General features: G+C 47.6%; 1 protein-coding gene across 1 annotated transcript in view; it reads left to right on the top strand.

Moving 5' to 3' along the window:
* Positions 1-19,484, top strand: part of LOC138301807 (xenotropic and polytropic retrovirus receptor 1 homolog) — a 151,645-nt gene that overhangs the window by 95,138 nt on the left and 37,023 nt on the right. The window contains exon 10 of the mRNA XM_069242307.1: positions 10,382-10,545. Within this exon, the coding sequence (XP_069098408.1) occupies positions 10,382-10,545 (164 nt within the window). The remainder of the gene's footprint in view (positions 1-10,381; positions 10,546-19,484) is intronic.

Below are 19,484 nucleotides of genomic sequence, written 5' to 3'. Positions count from 1 at the left end.
TTGTAAATACACTTTAGGAAACATGAACCCAGCTACCTTGTGAATGTGATTCTTTTCGGATTGATACATGCCAGAGGACCTGTTAGATCTGCAACCAGCATGGATCTTATCTGAAACTATCAAACTGACTAGGAAGTGTCCTTGCTGATGTACAGGTTAGCACCAGCTCGATCTACACACAGCATGGAGTGCAACATGAAGGGGCTATGTAATGCATAAATAGGCAAAGCAAAGCAACATGTACATGGACAAGCCACTGTTATCCAGTGTTTATCAAGAGTGAGTTGTGACTGATCACACCTTGACCACGTGGGTCCAGGATTTGTTAGGCACGGCAAATCACCCGTAAGGGTTTCAAGGCACCGAATTGTGGCCACAGGGAGATTAAGTGATTTGCCCAGAATCACAGGATGTTGAGCGGATGCCGAAATTCGAACCTGGTTCCCCCAGCCCTGAAGGCGGTAGCTCTGACCGTAATGCCACAACCTCAGCCTCCATTTAAAAAAAAATGTCTTTATTGCATTTATAGTGTAACATATGACATAGTGCATAGTAAAGAGACATGAGTCTCACACATTTGCAAACAACTTTAATATACAACAGTAAACATATGGGGAAGAAAAACGCAGGCAACGCAGCTCCATGTACCTACATTTCAGAATTTAGTAAAATTGTTATACAACTCATAGGCGCTCAGGAAACCGTCCCTGCACATCCATGCCAATTGGCTTTCATTCATTATAGTGTCCTACAACCTGGAGTGAGAGTCCATCTGGCTCATTCATATATATAGGCATGTAACATGTTTAAACTGGATAAATACTGTCACCGATCACCATTACCTGCAACAGAAGAATCAAAGCCGATCAAGTGCAGGCACCAGTGTAGTGGAAAGATCCACTAACATGAGCTCCCATTGCGCTGCGAGGGGATACTTGCGTAGCCCCTGTGCATCTTCACGCCAGAGAGCTGTGTCTTCTGCTCCCGCCCAAACAGAGAAGGAATATGCCCATGCTTCATATGTCGGTGGCTCAGGAGACCGCCATGTGCGGGTTATAAAGCGTTTGGCTACCACGAGTCCTAAGTCCAAAAAGCGGGACGTGGCCTTCAGCTTCTTACCCCTAGGAAACAAGCCCAGGATGCACATTTCCCATGTCAGTAGTAAGGGCCGGTCTACGCAATGCATTAAGTGCGCTAGGATTGAGGACCAGTAATGGCTCAGAGTGGGGCACGACCACATCGTATGCAGAAAGTCTGCTCCTAGGCTTTGACAGTGTGGGCAAGTGACGTCTGTTCGGGCAAAATATCTGTTACTTTTTTCCAGTGTAAGATAAGTTCTTTGAGTAAGATAATATTGCATGAGTCGAAATCGCATATTAAGTGGGACATATGTGGGAGTTTCCAATATGGTTACCCATACCTTGTCTGTGAAAAGCCTCCTCCTGTCACCCTTCCAACGCACCCGGAGAGCCACAAGTGGTCCGGGTGTATGCAGCCGTAGAGAATCCGCTAACCACTGTACTATATGCCTCCCTTCTCCAAAGACATGCATATACTGCAGTGTATAGTGTGTCTGGGGTTCCACCGTGATGTCGCCCCATGCAAGCTGCATGGCCTGCCTGAGGGAGCCATACAGAAGAAAAGTGCCTGGACCCAGTCCAGCAGTCTCCCTCAGTGTGTTATGGGTATGGAGGGTACCATCTGTGTAAAGATCACCTAGGGTGTATATTTCCACTGCATGCCAGTCAGCGAGTTCTGCAGCCGATGTGACATATGCACCACGGGGTGTCCCTAAGAGTGGTATGGCTGGTGCGTGGGGAATAATACCCCTTGTGAGGTAGCAGCATCTACGAAAGCAACAATAGGCTAATTTCAGTAATAGGGGTGCCAGCTCTGCAGACCTAGCACAGGGATGAAATAAATGAAGTAGTTTACATCATGACCACGCTGGTCGATCAGTGGCTGTGTCTGCTAGCTGTCTCGAAGAGAACCAATGGGCCACCCACTGTAGCTGCGCAGCCAAGTAATTGTGCTCAAAATTCGGCAGCGAAAGACCTCCCAAGGTTAGTGGGCGATAAAGCTTATAGAGGGCTACTCTACAGTGGGATTTGTTCCAAATTAAATTACGCACATCATGCTCCATGGATCGGAAGAAGGAGGCCGGCATGTATAGAGGTAGGTTCACAAAATAATACAATAGTCTAGGCAGCACTATCATCTTAACAAGGGCCAACCTGCCAATGACTGTCAGTGGTAACGTCTTCCAGAACGTCATTTGACGGCGTAAGCCTGACACAGCACTCATCAGGTTCCCATCAAATATTTCGGATTCAGTGTGATATACCTGTACGCCAAGGTATCTAAATGTGTTGGGTTGCCACGTGAGACCAGCTGCTATAGGAGTGAGGCCCGGGTCGGACACATTGGGCGACAATGGGAAAACACAGGACTTGGCCCAGTTTACCCTCAAGCCAGACACCTTCGCATGAGTGTTGAACAATGGTATTATATTGCCGGGGAAGTCCGCTAGGTCTCCAATATGCAGTAAGATAGTTATACAACTCATAGGCGCTCAGGAAACCGTCCCTGCACATCCATGCCAATTGTCTTTCATTCATTATAGTGTCTCATTGCGACAACTTTGGCTAATAATTTATGATCCGTATTTAGGAGTGCCAATGGCCGAAAGGAGTGTAGACTGGTCGGGTATTTGTGCGGTTTCAGGAGGAAGACTAGGGTGGCATCCCTTAACATGTGTGGTAAGCATACCGATTCTATGGCCTCTTCATATAAAGTAAGCAATTTAGGCGCTGATTGGGTTGAGCATGCCTTATAGAATTCGGCCGGTAGCCATCTGGGCCAGGTGTCTTACCATTTGCCAGAGAACAGATAGCTTCCTGTATCTCAGATAGCAAAGGAGGACCGTCCAGCTCCGAACACTGCTCAGCCGTGATTCGGGGCAGATGTATCTCTGCAAGGAATAGCTCAATGTTATTGAAAGAACGACAGAGGTTAGTGTCATATAGAGACCTATAATGAGTGTGAAATGCTGCATGAATTTAATCTTGAGCGTATGTCTGTGGTCGAATAGATAGTACCTCTCCAGGAGAAGTCTCCTGGCGTATCAACGGGCGACCAAAGCTCCAGCTCTATCGGCTTTGGCATGTACGTTGGCTGAGTGTGCCATGTAATTGAGGCATCTCAATAGTTGAAGGAGTTCAGAATTAGTTTTACGCACAGCCTGCAGATGAGGTAAGGCACTGGGGTTCCGTATCACTTCTGACTCGTGCTGCAGCAGCTGCCTTTCTATTAAAGATGCCTCCCAACCCAGCTGCCTGCGCACACCAACATTAAACCCTATGGAGTGACCCCGCTGCGCTGCCTTAAATGTGTCCTGTGTCTGCATTCAGTTCAAAGTAGCTAGTAATCTGCTGGCCTATTGACTTCTGGAACGCCGCATCCTCTAATGTTGAAGGCTGCATCTTCCACGTGGGGACAGGGAACTGGGCAGTCCCATCCCAGTCTAGCTGAAGGTATTGAGGGTTGTGATCGGAATAAATACTGCCCAGATATTCAGTGTGTACGACTGCCAGTATCAGGCCGGCCGTGCAGAGTAGCCTGTCAAGTCGGACATGTAAGCCATGAGTGGCCAAATAAAAGGAATACACCTGTGCTGCAGCACTATAATGTCGCCAAACATCCGTTAGCTGCCAGTGGTGGAGCCAGGTCACTAGACCGCAGGCATTGGATATAACGGTGGTGCGCTCCAATGGTGGAAATGACCTATCCAGATATGGGTCTAATACACAATTAAAATCCCCTCCAATTAACCAGGGAGCAACGCTCCATTGTGCCAGCAACCGGTTGAGCATATTGAAAAAGGGGGTTTGATCTACATTTGGAGCATAGATACTACCAAGGAGAACATGCCTGCCGTTCAGCCTACCACGAATAAACACATATCGGCCATCAGCATCAGTGACTTGCTACATTAGATCGAACGGGACTGCTGGTCGAACCCATATCATGACTTCCCGCATATAGGCTGAGTAATACATGGAATATACCTGCCCTCGCCATTTTCTTCTCAGCGCATCTGCCTCTGAACTTGTTAGGTGTGATCTTGCAATAAAGAAATATGGGCATTACAGAGTTTCAAGTAGGAGTATATAGCGTATCGGCATGCTGGGGTGGGCATGCCATGGATATTCCATGTTATAACATTAACATGCATCATCATGCAGGGGAAGAACAGGAGGAGGAGCTGCGCATATGTGCCATGTAGCTGGGAGTGTCAATGGCGCACGTGAGGAAGCAGAGCAACGTTTAGTAGGTAACGCCATAATGTGCCTAGCGTCGCACAGGTAAATAGGTAGGTAACAACAATCAACAGTGCAACAGTAACATAGTGAATACCAAGAGAGGGGCACACTAGAACAAGTGGCCACCCAAACCAAATAGTAACAACTAAGGCAAAGATAGTTGGCCTCACAACAGGTGTGACCAGTTGAGAGCTCACAGCATGTAGTTACAGAGGGACCGCACTGTATGCCACTTAACAGATAAACCAGTGCTCACGACCACATAAGGAGTATTCTACATCGCAACAGTTGTACTTGTATGGAAAAGGACATGAGTTTAACAACAGGTAAAGTTAGATGATAGTGTCTGACGTCTGTGGGGTTATATCCGGAGGGTCATGGGGGCTTTGGACAGACGGCCAAGTAACGACAGAGCTCTCTCTATCTGAGGACATGGAGCCCGGAGTGCCCGGACTGGAGCCACACTCTGCACTGGAGAGCGCCGCCGCCCGCTGCACAGCACTGCACCGCTCCCGAATTCTCTGCTCCAAATCTGGGACTGCAGGAAGGCCCACACCTGGATGAGTCTTCATCCTGCGCTACCCCCTTTGGCTCTGCCGAGAGCCGCCGCTCCCTGGCAGCTCTGACCACCCCGGTGGGAGGCACCACTGTCTGGGTTCTCAATCCAGTGCATGCCTCAAGAGGTGTAGCAAAGAAGTGCATGGTGCCAGAAGCTACCACACGGAGTCTGGCTGGAAATAGGATCGAATACGCCAATCCCAGATCCCGGAGGCGTTGCTTCACTGCCAGGAAATTATTGTGTTGCTTTTGCACTGCAATCGTGTAGTTGGGGAAAAACATCACTTTGGCGCTGTCCCCCGTACCTCTGCCAGTGAGCGGGTCTCTTTTAACACCAGGTCCCTATTGCGGTAGTGAAGGAAACGTATCACCATCGGCCGTGGGGCAGCACCCGCCAGGGGTGCCGGCCCGGCACTCTATGCGCTCGTTCAATGGAAAAAAAACAGTTTGTTCCACCAGTCACCCTGTCTGCCAGTTTTCTATGATCTGCGTGCAGTAGACCCAAGTCCGATGACACTGTGTCTATTTTGGACTCTAGTGAGGAACATGTGCTGTCAATGGCCAACAGCACTACGTCTAGTTTGTCCTCCAGGGCACTGGGGTGCTCTGGATTAGCCATGGCTGTCGTTGACTGTGGTGGGGACCCTCGATGCTGCGTTGCCGGCAGCTGCCCTCCCGTCTGCTGGCGACCCAAAGCCCACAGTGCAGTGCCGTCCACAAGCCGATGAGTTGGTGCAATAGGTTCCGCCCTTTCTCGTCTGTGCCGGGGGGCCGCAGCGCAGGACCTTTTACGGGGCCACAGCGTTAGGAGGCCCGTCCCACCGATAACACACTCCACTTGCCAAAGATAAAGATATAGATGGCGCACCTCCACCAAGAGTGATTAACTAAAGCACCGTCCAGAGTCCATCTCTCTAAAGGCAGCACATCCAGCTCGCCTACGGAGCCCGGGGGCCCCAACGCACGCAGCCGCTGTAAGTCGTGTTCGTTCAGTGGGACACATCCAAAGATTGCATCATGCAGTCCAGTGCCTCAATTCCGCAAGTGCACAACCGTGTGGCAGAGCGGGTCAGGGCCGCAGCAACAGGCGAATGAGCCACTGTCAGCCCTGGTCATATATCTCCTGCTCGGCAACCCGTCTGCTGAGGGTGGCGCTGCCACGGGTCCGGCAGCTCAACACGCCTACAATCGTCCCTCTGCCAGTGTGTCTGCTCTGAGAGGCTCAAGCTCTTCAGAGAACCCCCTGCTTCCTCCCTCCTTGGCAGGGACCCCCCCCTGCAGTCCCAGCGCAGTCCGTAGCCCCGCCCGATACTCCCCACGAGAGTGACACTCAGTGCGTCTGAGTCGGCCCTCCAGCTCTATGCCCGGATCAGCTGTGCTGCACCTCACCGCAAATGGAATCCGCCTGGGTCTAGTCTGGTGGTCCCTAGCTATGCGGTCCCGATGGCGCCGTTGAGCCGCTCCGCGCTTAGTGCGCCATTTTGCCTCCCAGGCCGCACCGTCTCCGAGGGGCGCCTCGGTCCCCAGCAACCGTGTGGGGAAAATGCGTGCCGGATTCCAGTGGCTCGGTCCCCCAACGGTCTCTCAGCGCCACCGATGATAAAGATCAACTTATGGATCGCCCGTAATTTACAGAAGAAGTGAGTAGCGCTACGGAGCTCCTCTACCAAGCACCCACGATGTTGGCTCCACAAGCCACACCCCCACAACCTCAGCCTCCATGCAGGTGACCCTGTATTTAACTAGACAAGGCCAGGTGCTCAGGAAGCTATCGTTCACTGGGGACCCGGAACAATAGGATGCACCTTGAACAGCAAAGCTGAGCAGAATTTAGAAGGAAATATTTTCTGTGAAAAATGCTATTAGACCTCCCAAGATGAGTATCTCGATGATGCCTGTGGTGTCCTGGAGTCCTGGACACCATGGTTATCCCAAGGATTACCTTCCATGGGGTGTACAGTGACTATTGATAAAAAGGGACTCCTTCCAAACTCTCCTTTTGTTACATTGTGTAATCCCCATGGGAGGAAACCTGAGGCATAATCCTTATCTTCAAGGATGCAGACGTGACAAAAGTAATTTCCTCCTCCCAGGGCTCAAGGAGTTACTGGAGATTTCTTCTTGATTTGCCGGACCTTTTACCCTAGAGGGTAAAGACAAACTATTTTTGTTTTTTTTATTGTGATGTGGCCAAGTTCCTGGTCTAACGTCTCTTAACAGCAAGTTGTTTGCTGGAGTTATATGATGGAACAACACATGTGGGAACCACCCATGCCTTAACAACGTGGTCGGACCATGACTGCATTCCTTCCACGCATGACTTTACCACACATGTCTTTACAAGATTTTTCGCTGGAAAAGCATGTCTAGTAAAGGCATGTGTTCGAAAGGCATGCGTGGTTCTATCATGCCACCCCCTCACCCGCCCTAAGGCCCAAAAGTACCCCACCCCTAATACTTCAACTACCCTGACCCCCACCGGCCCTAAAAACAAAACTACCCTGACTGCCCAACCGCCCTAAGGCCCAAAACTACCCCACCCCTAATACTTAAACTACCCCAAACCCCCACCCGCCATAAAAACAAAACTACCCCGACCCCTCACTCTGTCCGTAAAACAAAACTACCCCAACCCATCCTAAAAACAAAACTAGCCTGACCCCCGCCCTAAAAACAAAACTACCCCAACCACCCCAGCCCTAAAAACTGAACTACCCCAACACCCCCCCACCCACCCTGAGCCCTAAAACCTTCCCAGCCCCCTCCACCCGCCCTATAAACAACCGACCCCCCCCATGGCCCAAAAAAAAAAACTCCCCCGACCCCCCCACCCCTAAAAACAAAACTACCCCTAACCCCCACCCGCCCCTAAAAACAAAACTAGCCCGACCCCCCACCCCGCCCCTAAAAACAAAACTACCCCGACACCACCCACCCACCCTGAGCCCTAAAACCTTTTCTGACCGCCCTACCCGCCCTAAAAACAAAACTAGCCCTACCCCCGCCGGCCCTTAAGAACAAAACTACCCCGATCCCCCACCCCCACCCCTAAAAACAAAACTACCTCAACACCCCACCCTGCCCTTAAAAACTGAACAACCCCGACACCCCCCACCCCCGTGAGCCCTAAAACCTTCCCTGACCCCCCCACCCAACCTGAAAACAACCATCCCCCCACCCACCCTAAAAACAAAACTACCCAGAGCCCTCCCCCCTAAAAACAAAACTACCCCGGTCCCCGCCCCTAAAACAAAATAGCCCAGCCCCCACCCCAAGCCCTTTATCCACCCCCCTAAAAACTACCCCCAACCATGCACAACGCCCCACCCTAAGACCTACCCATGAAAAAAAAGTCCCAAAACCCCCCACCCCGCCCCTAAAAAAAATAGCCCAACCACCCACCCCACCCCAAGCCCTTTATCCACCCCCACCCCTAAAACCTACCCCCTATCCCCGCCCCAACCCCACATACCTGACCGCGCCCTCTCCCGATCCACTCTGCCTTTTTCCCTGCCTTAACCACGCATGTGCGTAGTTCAGTACATGCGTGGTTAAGGCAGAGAAAAAGCCATACGTTGTTCTGGCAAGTGTGGTTACGCTTGCGTGGGAAACAACCGCATAGTTCGCAACGGGTTGTTCAGGATGTTTCCCGTTTGCTGGGGATGGGAGTGTGGGGACCAGAGATGGAATTTCGGATACCTCCATGTCACTGGCGATGCTGTACTCCAGTCCAGGAACTCCTTTCAGCAACCACCGTAATCACCAACTTTATTTCTTTTGGATTCAATGATATCAACCAACTCTACAATTCCCAGGACAGACTAGGTTGTGTAAATGAAAGCACAGTTGTAGAGGACTGTCCCCCGAGATATCGAGCCAGCCTTTGTGTAACGCCAGACTACAGGGAAGGTCAAGAGGTTATGGGACCTGTGTCTGCACCCCCTGACCTCTCACCCTTCTACTCCCTGGGATGGAACCCAGTGACGATCCGAACGTCATCTCTCCCGTCACAGATTACCTTGGCACAGCATGTCACCTCTGTATCCCCCAAATGTCAGTCCATGCACGTTCCCCAAACCAGAGAACAGCGAATTAATGTGGTTTCTGTTGGGCTGTAAATGTCAATTCTCCAATATGTTCAGTGATGATTCGTGACAAAAGAAAACCCATCCCCCTAGAGTACCCAGACATTACCTTCCTGGTGGACCTCTGCATCCTCAGTCATATTATCAAATGAACCACTTCACTGTACAATATGTAAATATCACCTTCATGTGGGATTTGGGCAACATTACTGATAATTGACAAATCAGACCTGTCACAGTACAAATCTACACATTATATCATGAGGGGAGCTGGACATTTTTAGTGTTACTGTCCAGTAAAACCCATCACTACCCAGACAGCCTCTCCCTTGTGGTACCCAGTTATCACCAGCGACACGTTCAAACAACCAAATCGCTGTGAAGCACCCAAGTATCCTCTCCCTTCTGGTACTTGGGCATCATTAGCGATATTGTCAAACAAAACACATCACTGTGAAGAAGACAAACACCGTCTCCCTTGTGGTACCCACACATCATCAGTGGCATTATCAGTCAAAGGTATCAATGTGCAATTTCTACTCATCTTCCCCCTTGTAGAATTTGATATCATTGGTGATGTTGTCCAACAAAACCCTTTACTGTGAAGGACCAGACATCCTCTCCCCTGTGGTACCCGGGCATCATAAGCGTCATGGTCAAACAGCCTCATCACTGTGAAGTGCCCAAGCATCCTCTCCCTTCTGGTACTTAGACATCATTAATGATATTGTTAATCACAACACATCAGTGTACTATACCTATATATTCTCTGCCTAGCAGGAATTTGGAATGATTGGTGAAACTGTCCAACAAAACCCATCACCTTAAATACTCAGACATCCTCTCCCCTGTGGTACACAGGCATCATCCATGACATGGTCAAACGAAACTTATCCTTGCTCAGTACCAGACGCCATCTCCTTGTAAACCCGGGCATTAACAGAGATGTCACTTAGAAGGACATGCGCGTCTTTAGCAATATTGTCAAAGCCCTTCACAATACTCTAACAATCTCTTCCTTTTGGAGACCCGGGTATCATCAGTGATTTGGTAAACTTTTGTAAATTGGCGCTTTGATGCCAATAAGGACCGTCAGATCAGGGAAAAGGGCTCATCTAGTTTGCATTGCTCATTTATGGATATGAAGTACAGCGCTATACATCACCTTTTCGCTCTGTTGCTTCTCGGCTCTGCTGTCTATTAGAAAATGTTTGTTGTAAACGCTGTTCATAAATAAGGGAAGCGGGGAGAGCTCCTGGTGGAGAGACAGGATGCTTCCTTGTCAGGCTGATTTATGACACCTCTCAGTATCCCTTCTTGAAGCACACCCCGTTTGTTATTCCTGACCCGCTGCCAGTAAGAGCTGAGAGGGAAGCCAGGGCCCTGCCTCCTTGCTGATGATGTGATCTCTTGCAGATGCCTCCGGCGGGGCCAGCGTGTGCTTCTATCTGTGGGTCGGGGCTGCGTGCGCGAGCACGGTGGTCACGACCACCTGGGACCTGAGGATGGACTGGGGACTGCTGGACCGAAGCTGTCACGAGAACCGCTTCCTCAGGGAAGAGACAGTTTATCCCAAGAAAGTAAGGCACCTTGATGGTATCAAAAAATCACTTGTGTAAAATGTGAGATGTTTGTTGATGTACACTGGCGAATCACAGAACCAGGGCAGCAGCGAATGCCCAAGATCAGACAGCGAGTCAATAAAAATGTGAACACCTATTATTTGAGGGGTTAACTGTACATAAGATGTATGTGCGAGCTACACTAGCTAACCAAGGAAGACAATAACTCCACAGTTGTTTGAAGATATGCAAATTGTTGCTTCGTTCAACAGGATTAGGATTTTGTGGAAGTAGCCAGGAGCCAAAATATTTAGACAGTCTGTGGTATATTCCTCATAATGATTTTTGGGCAGATTGTCATTAGCTCCTGAAAGTATGTAATTCTGATTATGTGCACAAATCCCATCCCTCTCCCAAGCATAAAAATGGCGTCAAGCACATTCACCCATAGAGCTTTGTTCTGTTTGTTCATTTTAGGAGAATGTTTCAGACTGCAGTTTACCAAGTAAAGGGAGGCATCCTTTGGCCAGTTGATAACAGTTCTCGCTAACCCTCACCTAGGCTGTGTGTGACCATGGGAGGTTCTACAGTAGCAGGATGAAATGTTCTGTGCAAATCAGGGACTGAAACTTGGAACAGACCTCAAGTTTTCTGACTGTGATGCATGTAGCTCCCTATCTGGGAATACATAGTTATGTAAAGGTTCGAGGATGTGGGGCATCTGTTAAACAAGGCAGATGTCCCACTCTTCATACTTGTACATCCTCACCTCAGAGAAGAGGGAAACACAGGGACTCCACCAACAGTGCCTCAACCAGCACTGAAAGTGGAAACCCTTCACCTGGTGGCCCTAGGGCTACCAGGTCATTGGATTCCCCTACCTGAAATCCTAAAGCACCTCATTCGCTCCCGCATGGAGGACCTGGACAGGGAAAAAAACACAGTGGCTCTGACTCACTTTGAGAAACCTCCCTCTGCCTCAGGACCATTTTCTTGTTAAAACAATCTCCATCACCATCTATTTCCCTGAAGGCACAGAGATCCTCACCAGGCAAGCGGTTATCCCATAATATGGCAGGCAGTCCTGCGCTAGGGGAGTGGACGCCTGGGCCTCCACTCACATGTGGCTGCTGGATTACCCACCAAGGTCCCACTTACCCAACTGAATAGTGCTTCCTGAGGGAGAAAATCTTGCTCTGTTGCTGGGACTCCAGTTGTAAAAAGGTGGATGAACCATTGTTTTGGCTGGTTTTGAGGATGCTTCCTTTACAAATGAGCCCAGTGCTCTGTTTTCACAGCAGAGTGTAACAAGTCGTGGCTGCTCAAGCAGTCTGTGCCAAGACTCTGAGATAGGTTTCAAGAGAGAACTAAAGACCTGGCTCTTGAATCCCTAATGTGTAGAGCAATTTTCTTTGTCGGCTGGCCCCTTTCCACCTTACATTATTTATTAGGCATGGCGCTTAAACAAGCTGACATCAACCACCCACGATAAAGGCCTTAGACACTTTTTTCAATACTGCACACAATATAAATTAGTCTCTCACTCACTCAAAATGACAGCCTAGTGGGCCTGCAGTGTGCATGATTAGATAAGTGGAATCTGAGTCCTATGTAAACTACCATGAAACAGAGAAGCCCCAGAACACAAGGGCACCTAACCTCAACATGAACTGCATTGCATGGATAGTAAAGTTTGCAGTTTCATTTTATGGGCGAGCGTGCCTTAGTCTATGCAGTGTTTTTCTTGGGCTCAACAGTGAAGTGTGGAAACATATTTGTGATAATCCAGAAACAAAATGTGATGGGACTTTTGGTGTTTCAGTCCCAGCAGTGACTGCATGTTGCTCACCAGGCCCAACCAGAACAGTAAGAGTGAAGAACACATGAGCTCACCTGCCTCTAAACATAGACATTGACATATCTCCTAACAGCCCCTGCTGCAGGCATTTTCTAGTTTAATACAATTTAGCAATGTAGCAACACCTTAAATCCGTAACCTTTGATTGGAAATTACTTTGAAACTAAATCCAGAAGGTAAAGTGTGCAGAAAAGGTCAGTGGTGAGATTAAATAGCTTCCACTGGTAGCTCGGATAGAGACATACATTCTGCATCAGCCCAGTGGAGCTGCGGTCCAAAAGGCCTGTAGATCTGTGCATGTGCTCACATGACAATTGCACATTTGTGATCCTCTGCTAAATGCTTCTTCATAATGATTGGTCGCGATGCTCAGGGTGGCATCGGGGGGAGCCCTGAGGTCTGCTACGTGAAACATCTGACTTGTCAAAATTTCCAGTAACACTCATCATTCAGAGAGTGGAACCAGGATACAGTAAATACAGGACCTAGTGGATACAGGAGGGTGATTCCTTTTAGGTGTAAGGGCCTGACAAGGCTGGAGGTGGAATCCCAGAGAAGGCTCTACTGCTGAGACAGGACTTCACCGTGTGAGTGTTTTGATGGATTGCACTGGATGGATGGAACAGCATCAGATGGAACTGTCTGATACTGTTTTTGCCACGAAGCATACACACAGGACAGGGACGGCATCACATCGCTGCAAAACTGTCACTGCGGAGCCAGATCATTTCAGTAAGATTGGCGAAAGGTCGTCACCAATGACTAATTTATTGTTAAAAATACCCTGTTTGACACACTCCAAAGAAAGACTCTTTCCCTGCCTGCCTCTGTGAGTATCTGGGAGAGTTCTTTCCAGCTGTTTCTTACCACAACAATTGTATTTGAGGAGTACAGTATTCACTCCCAAGCTGTTCTCTGTATGCTATTCATCGATAATTGATGTTTATTAGTACTCAAATTAACCCCTTCGCTGCCAGGCCTTTTCCCCCTCAGGTGCCAGGCCTTTTTTTGGCTATTTGGGGCAGTTTGCGCTTAGGCCCTCATAACTTTTTGTCCGCATAAGCTACCCACACCAAATTTGTGTCCTTTTTTTCCAACATCCTAGGGATTCTACAGGTGCCCAGAGTTTGTGGGTTCCACTAAAGGAGACTAAGAAATTAGCCAAAATACAGCAAAAAGTTTGTTTAAAAAAAAAAAAATTAGGAAAAAACGGGCTGCAGAAGAAGGCTTGTGTGTTTGTCCCTGAAAATGGCATAAACAAAGGGTTTGCGGTGGTAAAATCACCAGGGTCCTAGCTTCCAGGAACAAACAGACTTGAATCAGAAAACCACATTTTTCAACACAATGTTGGCATTTTACTGGGGCACACCCTATTTTTGTGCTTTTAGCCTCCTTCCAGTTAGTGACAGAAATGGGTATGAAACCAATACTGGATCCTGGAAAGCTAATCATTTCTGAAAAGTAGACAAAATTCTGAATTCCGCAAGGGGTCGTTTGTATAGATCCTACAAGGTTTTCATACAGAATTAACAGCTGAAATAAAAAAATATTGAAATTGAGGTGAAAAAAACAGTCATTTTTCTTCACGTTTTACTCTGTATCTTTTTACTGCGATGTCAGATTTTTGAAAGCAATATACTGTTATGTTTGCTGGACTCTTCTAGTTGTGGGGATGTATAGGGCTTGTAGGTTCATCAAGAACCCTAGGTACCCAGAGCCAATAAATGAGCTGCACCTTGCAATGGGTTTTAATGCTATACCGGGTATACAGCAATTAATTTGGTGAAATATAAAGAGTGAAAAATAGGTATCAAGAAAACCTTTGTATTTCCAAAATGGGCACGAGATAAGGTGTTGAGAAGCAGTGGTTATTTGCACATCTCTGGATTCTGGGGTCCCCATACTAGCATGTGAATTACAGGGCATTTCTCGACTAGATGTCTTTTTTACACACTGTCTTACATTTGCAAGGAAAAAATGTAGAGAAACACTAGGGGCAATAACACTTGTTCTGCTATTCTGTGTTCCCCCAAGTCTCCCGATAAAAATGGTACCTCACTTGCATGGGTAGGCCTAATGCCCACGACAGGAAACACAACATGGACACATCACATTTTTCCAAAGAAAACGGACGCGTTTTTTGGAAAGTGCCTAGCTGTCGGTTTTGGCCTCGAGCTCAGCCGGCACCTAGGAAAACCTACCAATCCTGTGCATTTGTGAAAACTAGACACCTAGGGGTATCCAAGATGGGATGACTTGTGGGCTCTCACCAGGTTCTGTTACCCAGAATCCTTTTCAAACCTCAACATTTGGCCAAAAACATTTTTCCCTCACATTTTGGTGACAGAAAGTTCTGGAATCTGAGAGGAACCACAAATTTCCTTCCACCCAGCGTTCCCCCAAGTCCCCCGATAAAAATGGTACCTCACTTGTGTGGGTAGGCCTAGTGTCCATGAAAGGAAATGCCCCAAAACATTATGTGGACACATCAAAATGATCAAATATTAAACTACCTGTTTTTGCGGGGGTGGGGACCTGCGTTTTTGTTCCTGGGCTCAGCAAACATATAGGGAAACCTAACAAACCCAAACATTTCTGAAAACTAGACACCCGAGGGAATACAGGGAAGTGTGACTTGCGTGGATCCCCCAGTGTGTTCTTACCCAGAATCCTCAGCAAACCTCAAATTTAGCTAAAAAAAAACACTTTTTTCCAACATTTCTGTGTGGGATCACCGCACTGGGACAAATTTCCTACCACCCAACGTTTCCCTCAGTCTTCTGGTAAAAATGATATCTCACTTGTGTAGGTGGGCCAAGTGCCTGTGACAGGGAAGAGCCAAAAACATGTCGAAATTGAGGGAGAACCAAAGCGGGTCCAAAAGGGCAGTTTGAAAAAAAACATTTTTAGGCTGACAAGTGCAGCAGAATTTTTATCGGTATAGATGAGACAATGCTGGGTGGTAGGAATTTTGTGGATTCCTGCAGATTCCGGAAGGTTCCATCACAAAAATGTGGGAAAAATGTCTGATTTCCAGCAAAGTTGGAGGTTTGCAGGGCATTGTGGGTAAGAAAATGGTGAGGGTGCCTGTGAAGCACACCACCCTGGAATCACCCAGATGTTTAGTTTTCAGGTGTGTCTATGTCTTGTGGATTATTCTACATGGCAGCATCCCAAAGTCTAAAAAGTGCAGCCCTCACCATTCCAAGTGGGAAGATTTTGTGAGTTAGCCAAGCTCTCATGGCCCAAATGTAAAACCAAAACCCAAAATGATCAAATGTCCTCTTGCTTGCCGTGGGATAAGATGTTTTAGTGTGCAGGGGAGAGCTGAAAGACTGTTACCCCCTTCAGTTGGGGTGGGGGAATAACCAGGTCCATACTGGTTGGTAGCGACCACCCCACTATTTTTTGTTTTTTTTAAAATTCCCTGGCATCTAGTAGAGTTTCTCACCCCCCCCCCCCAGCCTGTGGATCGGGGGGGGGGTGCCCACTGGTGGGCAGAACAACTTTGGACCCATTTATTTGGGGTGGGGTATGGCCATACCCCCACCTTCTTATTTTGAAATAAAAATCTTCCCTGGTCTCTGGTGGGCTTTCTGCCCCCCTTGGGGGCAGATGGACCTTCCAAAAATAGGCCGATCTGCCCCCAAGAGGAGCAGAAATAGCCCAAAATAAATTCCACCCCCCCAAGGGGAGCAACCATTGCCTAAGGGGTTGCTCCCCCTGTGTGTAATTGACGCAAAAAAATAAAAATCCCTGGTGTCTAGTAGTTTCTGCCCCCCTTGGGGGCAGATTGGCCTAATAAAATTAGGCTGATCTGCCCCCAAGGGGGGCTGAAATGGCCTAAAGATGATTTGCCCCCAGGGGAGCGACCCTTGCCTAAGAGGTCACTCCACACATATTAAAAAAAATATATATATATCCCTCACAAGTGGGGGCAATTCTATCCCTAGACCTCTTTTTGCATGTAAACGATCACAAAATATCAAGGACTTGATAATACATACCTGTCCCAAAATTACTGCACAGTCACAATCGACTCTTTGGAATCTTACCCCTGTGAGGGGCCATTATCCTTGTGGACACTGTAATGTTTGCCCTTTGACCAGTCATGTCAAGACCCTTGAATTGGAACCAATAGTTCAATGGCACCTGACTAAACACACTAATTGTAACACAAAGAATTGTGTTTATATGATTACATGTCCTTGTGGTCTACGATATCTTGGGATGACCTCCAGACCCGTCAAAATACGGATCAATGAACATAGGAGCAACATTAGGTTGGGGACATGTCACCACAAAATTATGTGCCCACTTCCTAGAGACACCTAACAGCCCAGACGACTTACGTTGGGTGGTCTTGGAATCCCCCAGATTCATCAACGACTCTTCATACTCACTGTTCAGACTCGAACAACGTTGGGTATTCAAACTTCATACCAATACCAATGGTTTGAACTATGACATACCATGGGTGACACTATCCCTTTAGTTCCTCCCTGACGTAGTGGACGAACCTTGCGATTTTTCCTTACGCGAACTGAATCAGGATAACCCCATACTAACTACTGTTTTAACAATCTGACTAGTTATATACAGTCCCTAGACTTCCTTTGAAGTCCATGGTCTCTAAAGACCTGTTATATGACAGGCCCCACTGTTATAGAGGTATTTTAGAGGTCTCTACGGATCTCTTCAACCAACTGCCTATTAGGCTACGCATTACATGTATCGGTGATAATGGAGACAGTTATTCTCACATGGCTGTTAGTGTTCTCCAAGTGACTGTCCTTTTTCTTTTTCCATCCCCACTACTTTTATTGTAGCGATATACAACTGACCATAGTTATGGACAGGTACTAATTTTCCTCTACCAATGTGTTTCTTTACAAGAGGACAGTTCCCTCTATTTTTGCATTTACCAGTGTGTGTTTTACAACATATCCTCGGTACCAACCAGTTAGCACTAAATTCAGCTACTCCAACATGGCCTCCAATAATACCTATTTGGTTGCCCCGTGTCTATTTTCATGATTGACCGTAATCAGGTCGAGTCCGTTTTCTATTTCCACAGCAAAATATAAAAATCCCTGGTGTCTAGTAGTTTCTGCCCCCAAGGGGGGCAGATTGGCCTAATAAAATTAGGCTGATCTGCCCCCAAGGGGGGCTGAAATGGCCTAAAGATGATTTGCCCCCAGGGGAGCGACCCTTGCCTAAGAGGTCACTCCACACATATTTAAAAAAATATATATATATCCCTGCTGTCTAGCGGTTTCTGCCCCCTGGGGGCAGATCGGCCTAATTATAATAGGCTGATCTGCCCCCGGGGGGGCAGAAATGGCCTAAAAACCAATGCCCTCCTGGGAAGCGGCCCTTGCCCAAGGGGCTGCTCCCATTATTCAATAACAACAACAAAAAACAAACTACCTGGTGTTTAGTTGATCCGGCAGAAGAAATGCAGAGAGAGACATCAAAGGAAAGGAAAGGCCTTTTCTTTCTTTTGATGCCTCTCTCCGCCCCTCCACGTGATCAGAGGAGAAATGCTTTTGCATTTCTCCTCCGATCTGCGCTGCAAGCTGAGCTTCTAGCGCGGAGGGGTAGGCCTTTGATGAGGTCATGCTGACATCATCAGATGCCCCGGGGGGTCAGGGGGAGTGGGGGTGGAAGGGGAAGTGATTCCCCCATTGGCCCCTACTTGGACATAACCCGAGCGGTGCTGCCCAGGACATAACCGTTACGTCCAAGGCACCCGTGGGTTAAAGGCACTCATATTAACGACCATGGAAGGATGAAAGGCTGAATGGACCTCCCACTATTTGAACCTGCGAACATAGGGTCAAACACAGATCCTTAGAGTAGATGCATTAGCCCACTGAGCCCCTTGAATTTCTGGTCCAGCATTTTACTCCAGGGCTGGTTTTGCTAGTCTCTTGGAACCCTCACAGTAAAGGGTCCCAAGGTCCTGTCAGTGAGAACTACTTGTCCTAAAGAAATTCCCTCTTGAAGCCATACTGTGTAAAAATATCAATGTATACCTTCAAGTGACATAAAAGAGTTGTCCCCTTGATTTTGAACACTGGGCAGGGCCTTTGCTTAATTAAGGCAATACTAGGCAGTCACCTAGCGTGTCAAGAAAAGGGTAGTTTCTGGAGGACAGTGTTTTTTAAATCGTGTCTGCATAGTTTGATTAACTTAGGGCACGTTGTACTTCATGAAAGGGTACAAAGGACTCAAGTCTGTGTGATATACCTTATTTAAAAAATATGCCCTGTCCCCGCAGCCCGTTGTCCTTGCGCAAGTGATTGAGCGATAATGACTGCAGGGATTTGTATTTCCCTGCTGTGCCTTGAGGGGCAGTGGGGAAACACAATGGAAATTGAGTAATCCCGTCAACCTCTGTGTCAGATCCCTGAAATCCCACCCTGGGACTTCTATGGCTGGCCACAGTACTAGTACAAACCACAATTTCAAATAACCCTGTGCAGATTTGAAGACTCGCACATTTGGAAAGATCTGCGTAAAATGGACAAAGTTAACTTTGCCCTTGCACACTACTGCAGAGTCCTTTGTGATTTTGGTTCAGCATCTGAAAATGCAACATATTAGAGAAGAAACCTACAACCTTTCCTATTGGGGAGTAAGTTGTATGTACGCACCTACAAGAGGGATACTATTCTGCTCAATGGAGCTGTGATCATTATTAGAGTTTAGTTCTTGGCAAATAATGCCAGCCCTGATTTACTATGTTTAATCCAGGGTAGGAATAGAAGAAACTATAAAACTTTATCTTAAAGTGTGGTCAGTCTCATGTCTGGAGAAAATATTCAAAGTTATTTTTATTTCGTAATTTTAAATGAGTATCATCAATACAGTCGACATAGTACCCTGACTGACGAAACTCTTCAGGGCCTACTCACAAAAGTAAATATACACACGTACATTTACTCATGTATATGTACTACTACACCAGGTGTAACTCTACATTGTTTGCTTGTCAAAAGTTTCCGGAATTTACATATATGTATTATTATACCTACACCCCTTTGAAGGACGCAGTGGCCCTCCTACAAGAACAGGGGTAAAGTAGCAGAAAGTA

The sequence above is a fragment of the Pleurodeles waltl genome, chromosome 6 (assembly GCF_031143425.1).
Source record: "Pleurodeles waltl isolate 20211129_DDA chromosome 6, aPleWal1.hap1.20221129, whole genome shotgun sequence".
Classification (NCBI taxonomy): domain Eukaryota; kingdom Metazoa; phylum Chordata; class Amphibia; order Caudata; family Salamandridae; genus Pleurodeles; species Pleurodeles waltl.
The sequence above is the reverse complement of the archived record's forward strand: the minus strand, read 5'-3'. Positions and strand labels throughout refer to the sequence as shown.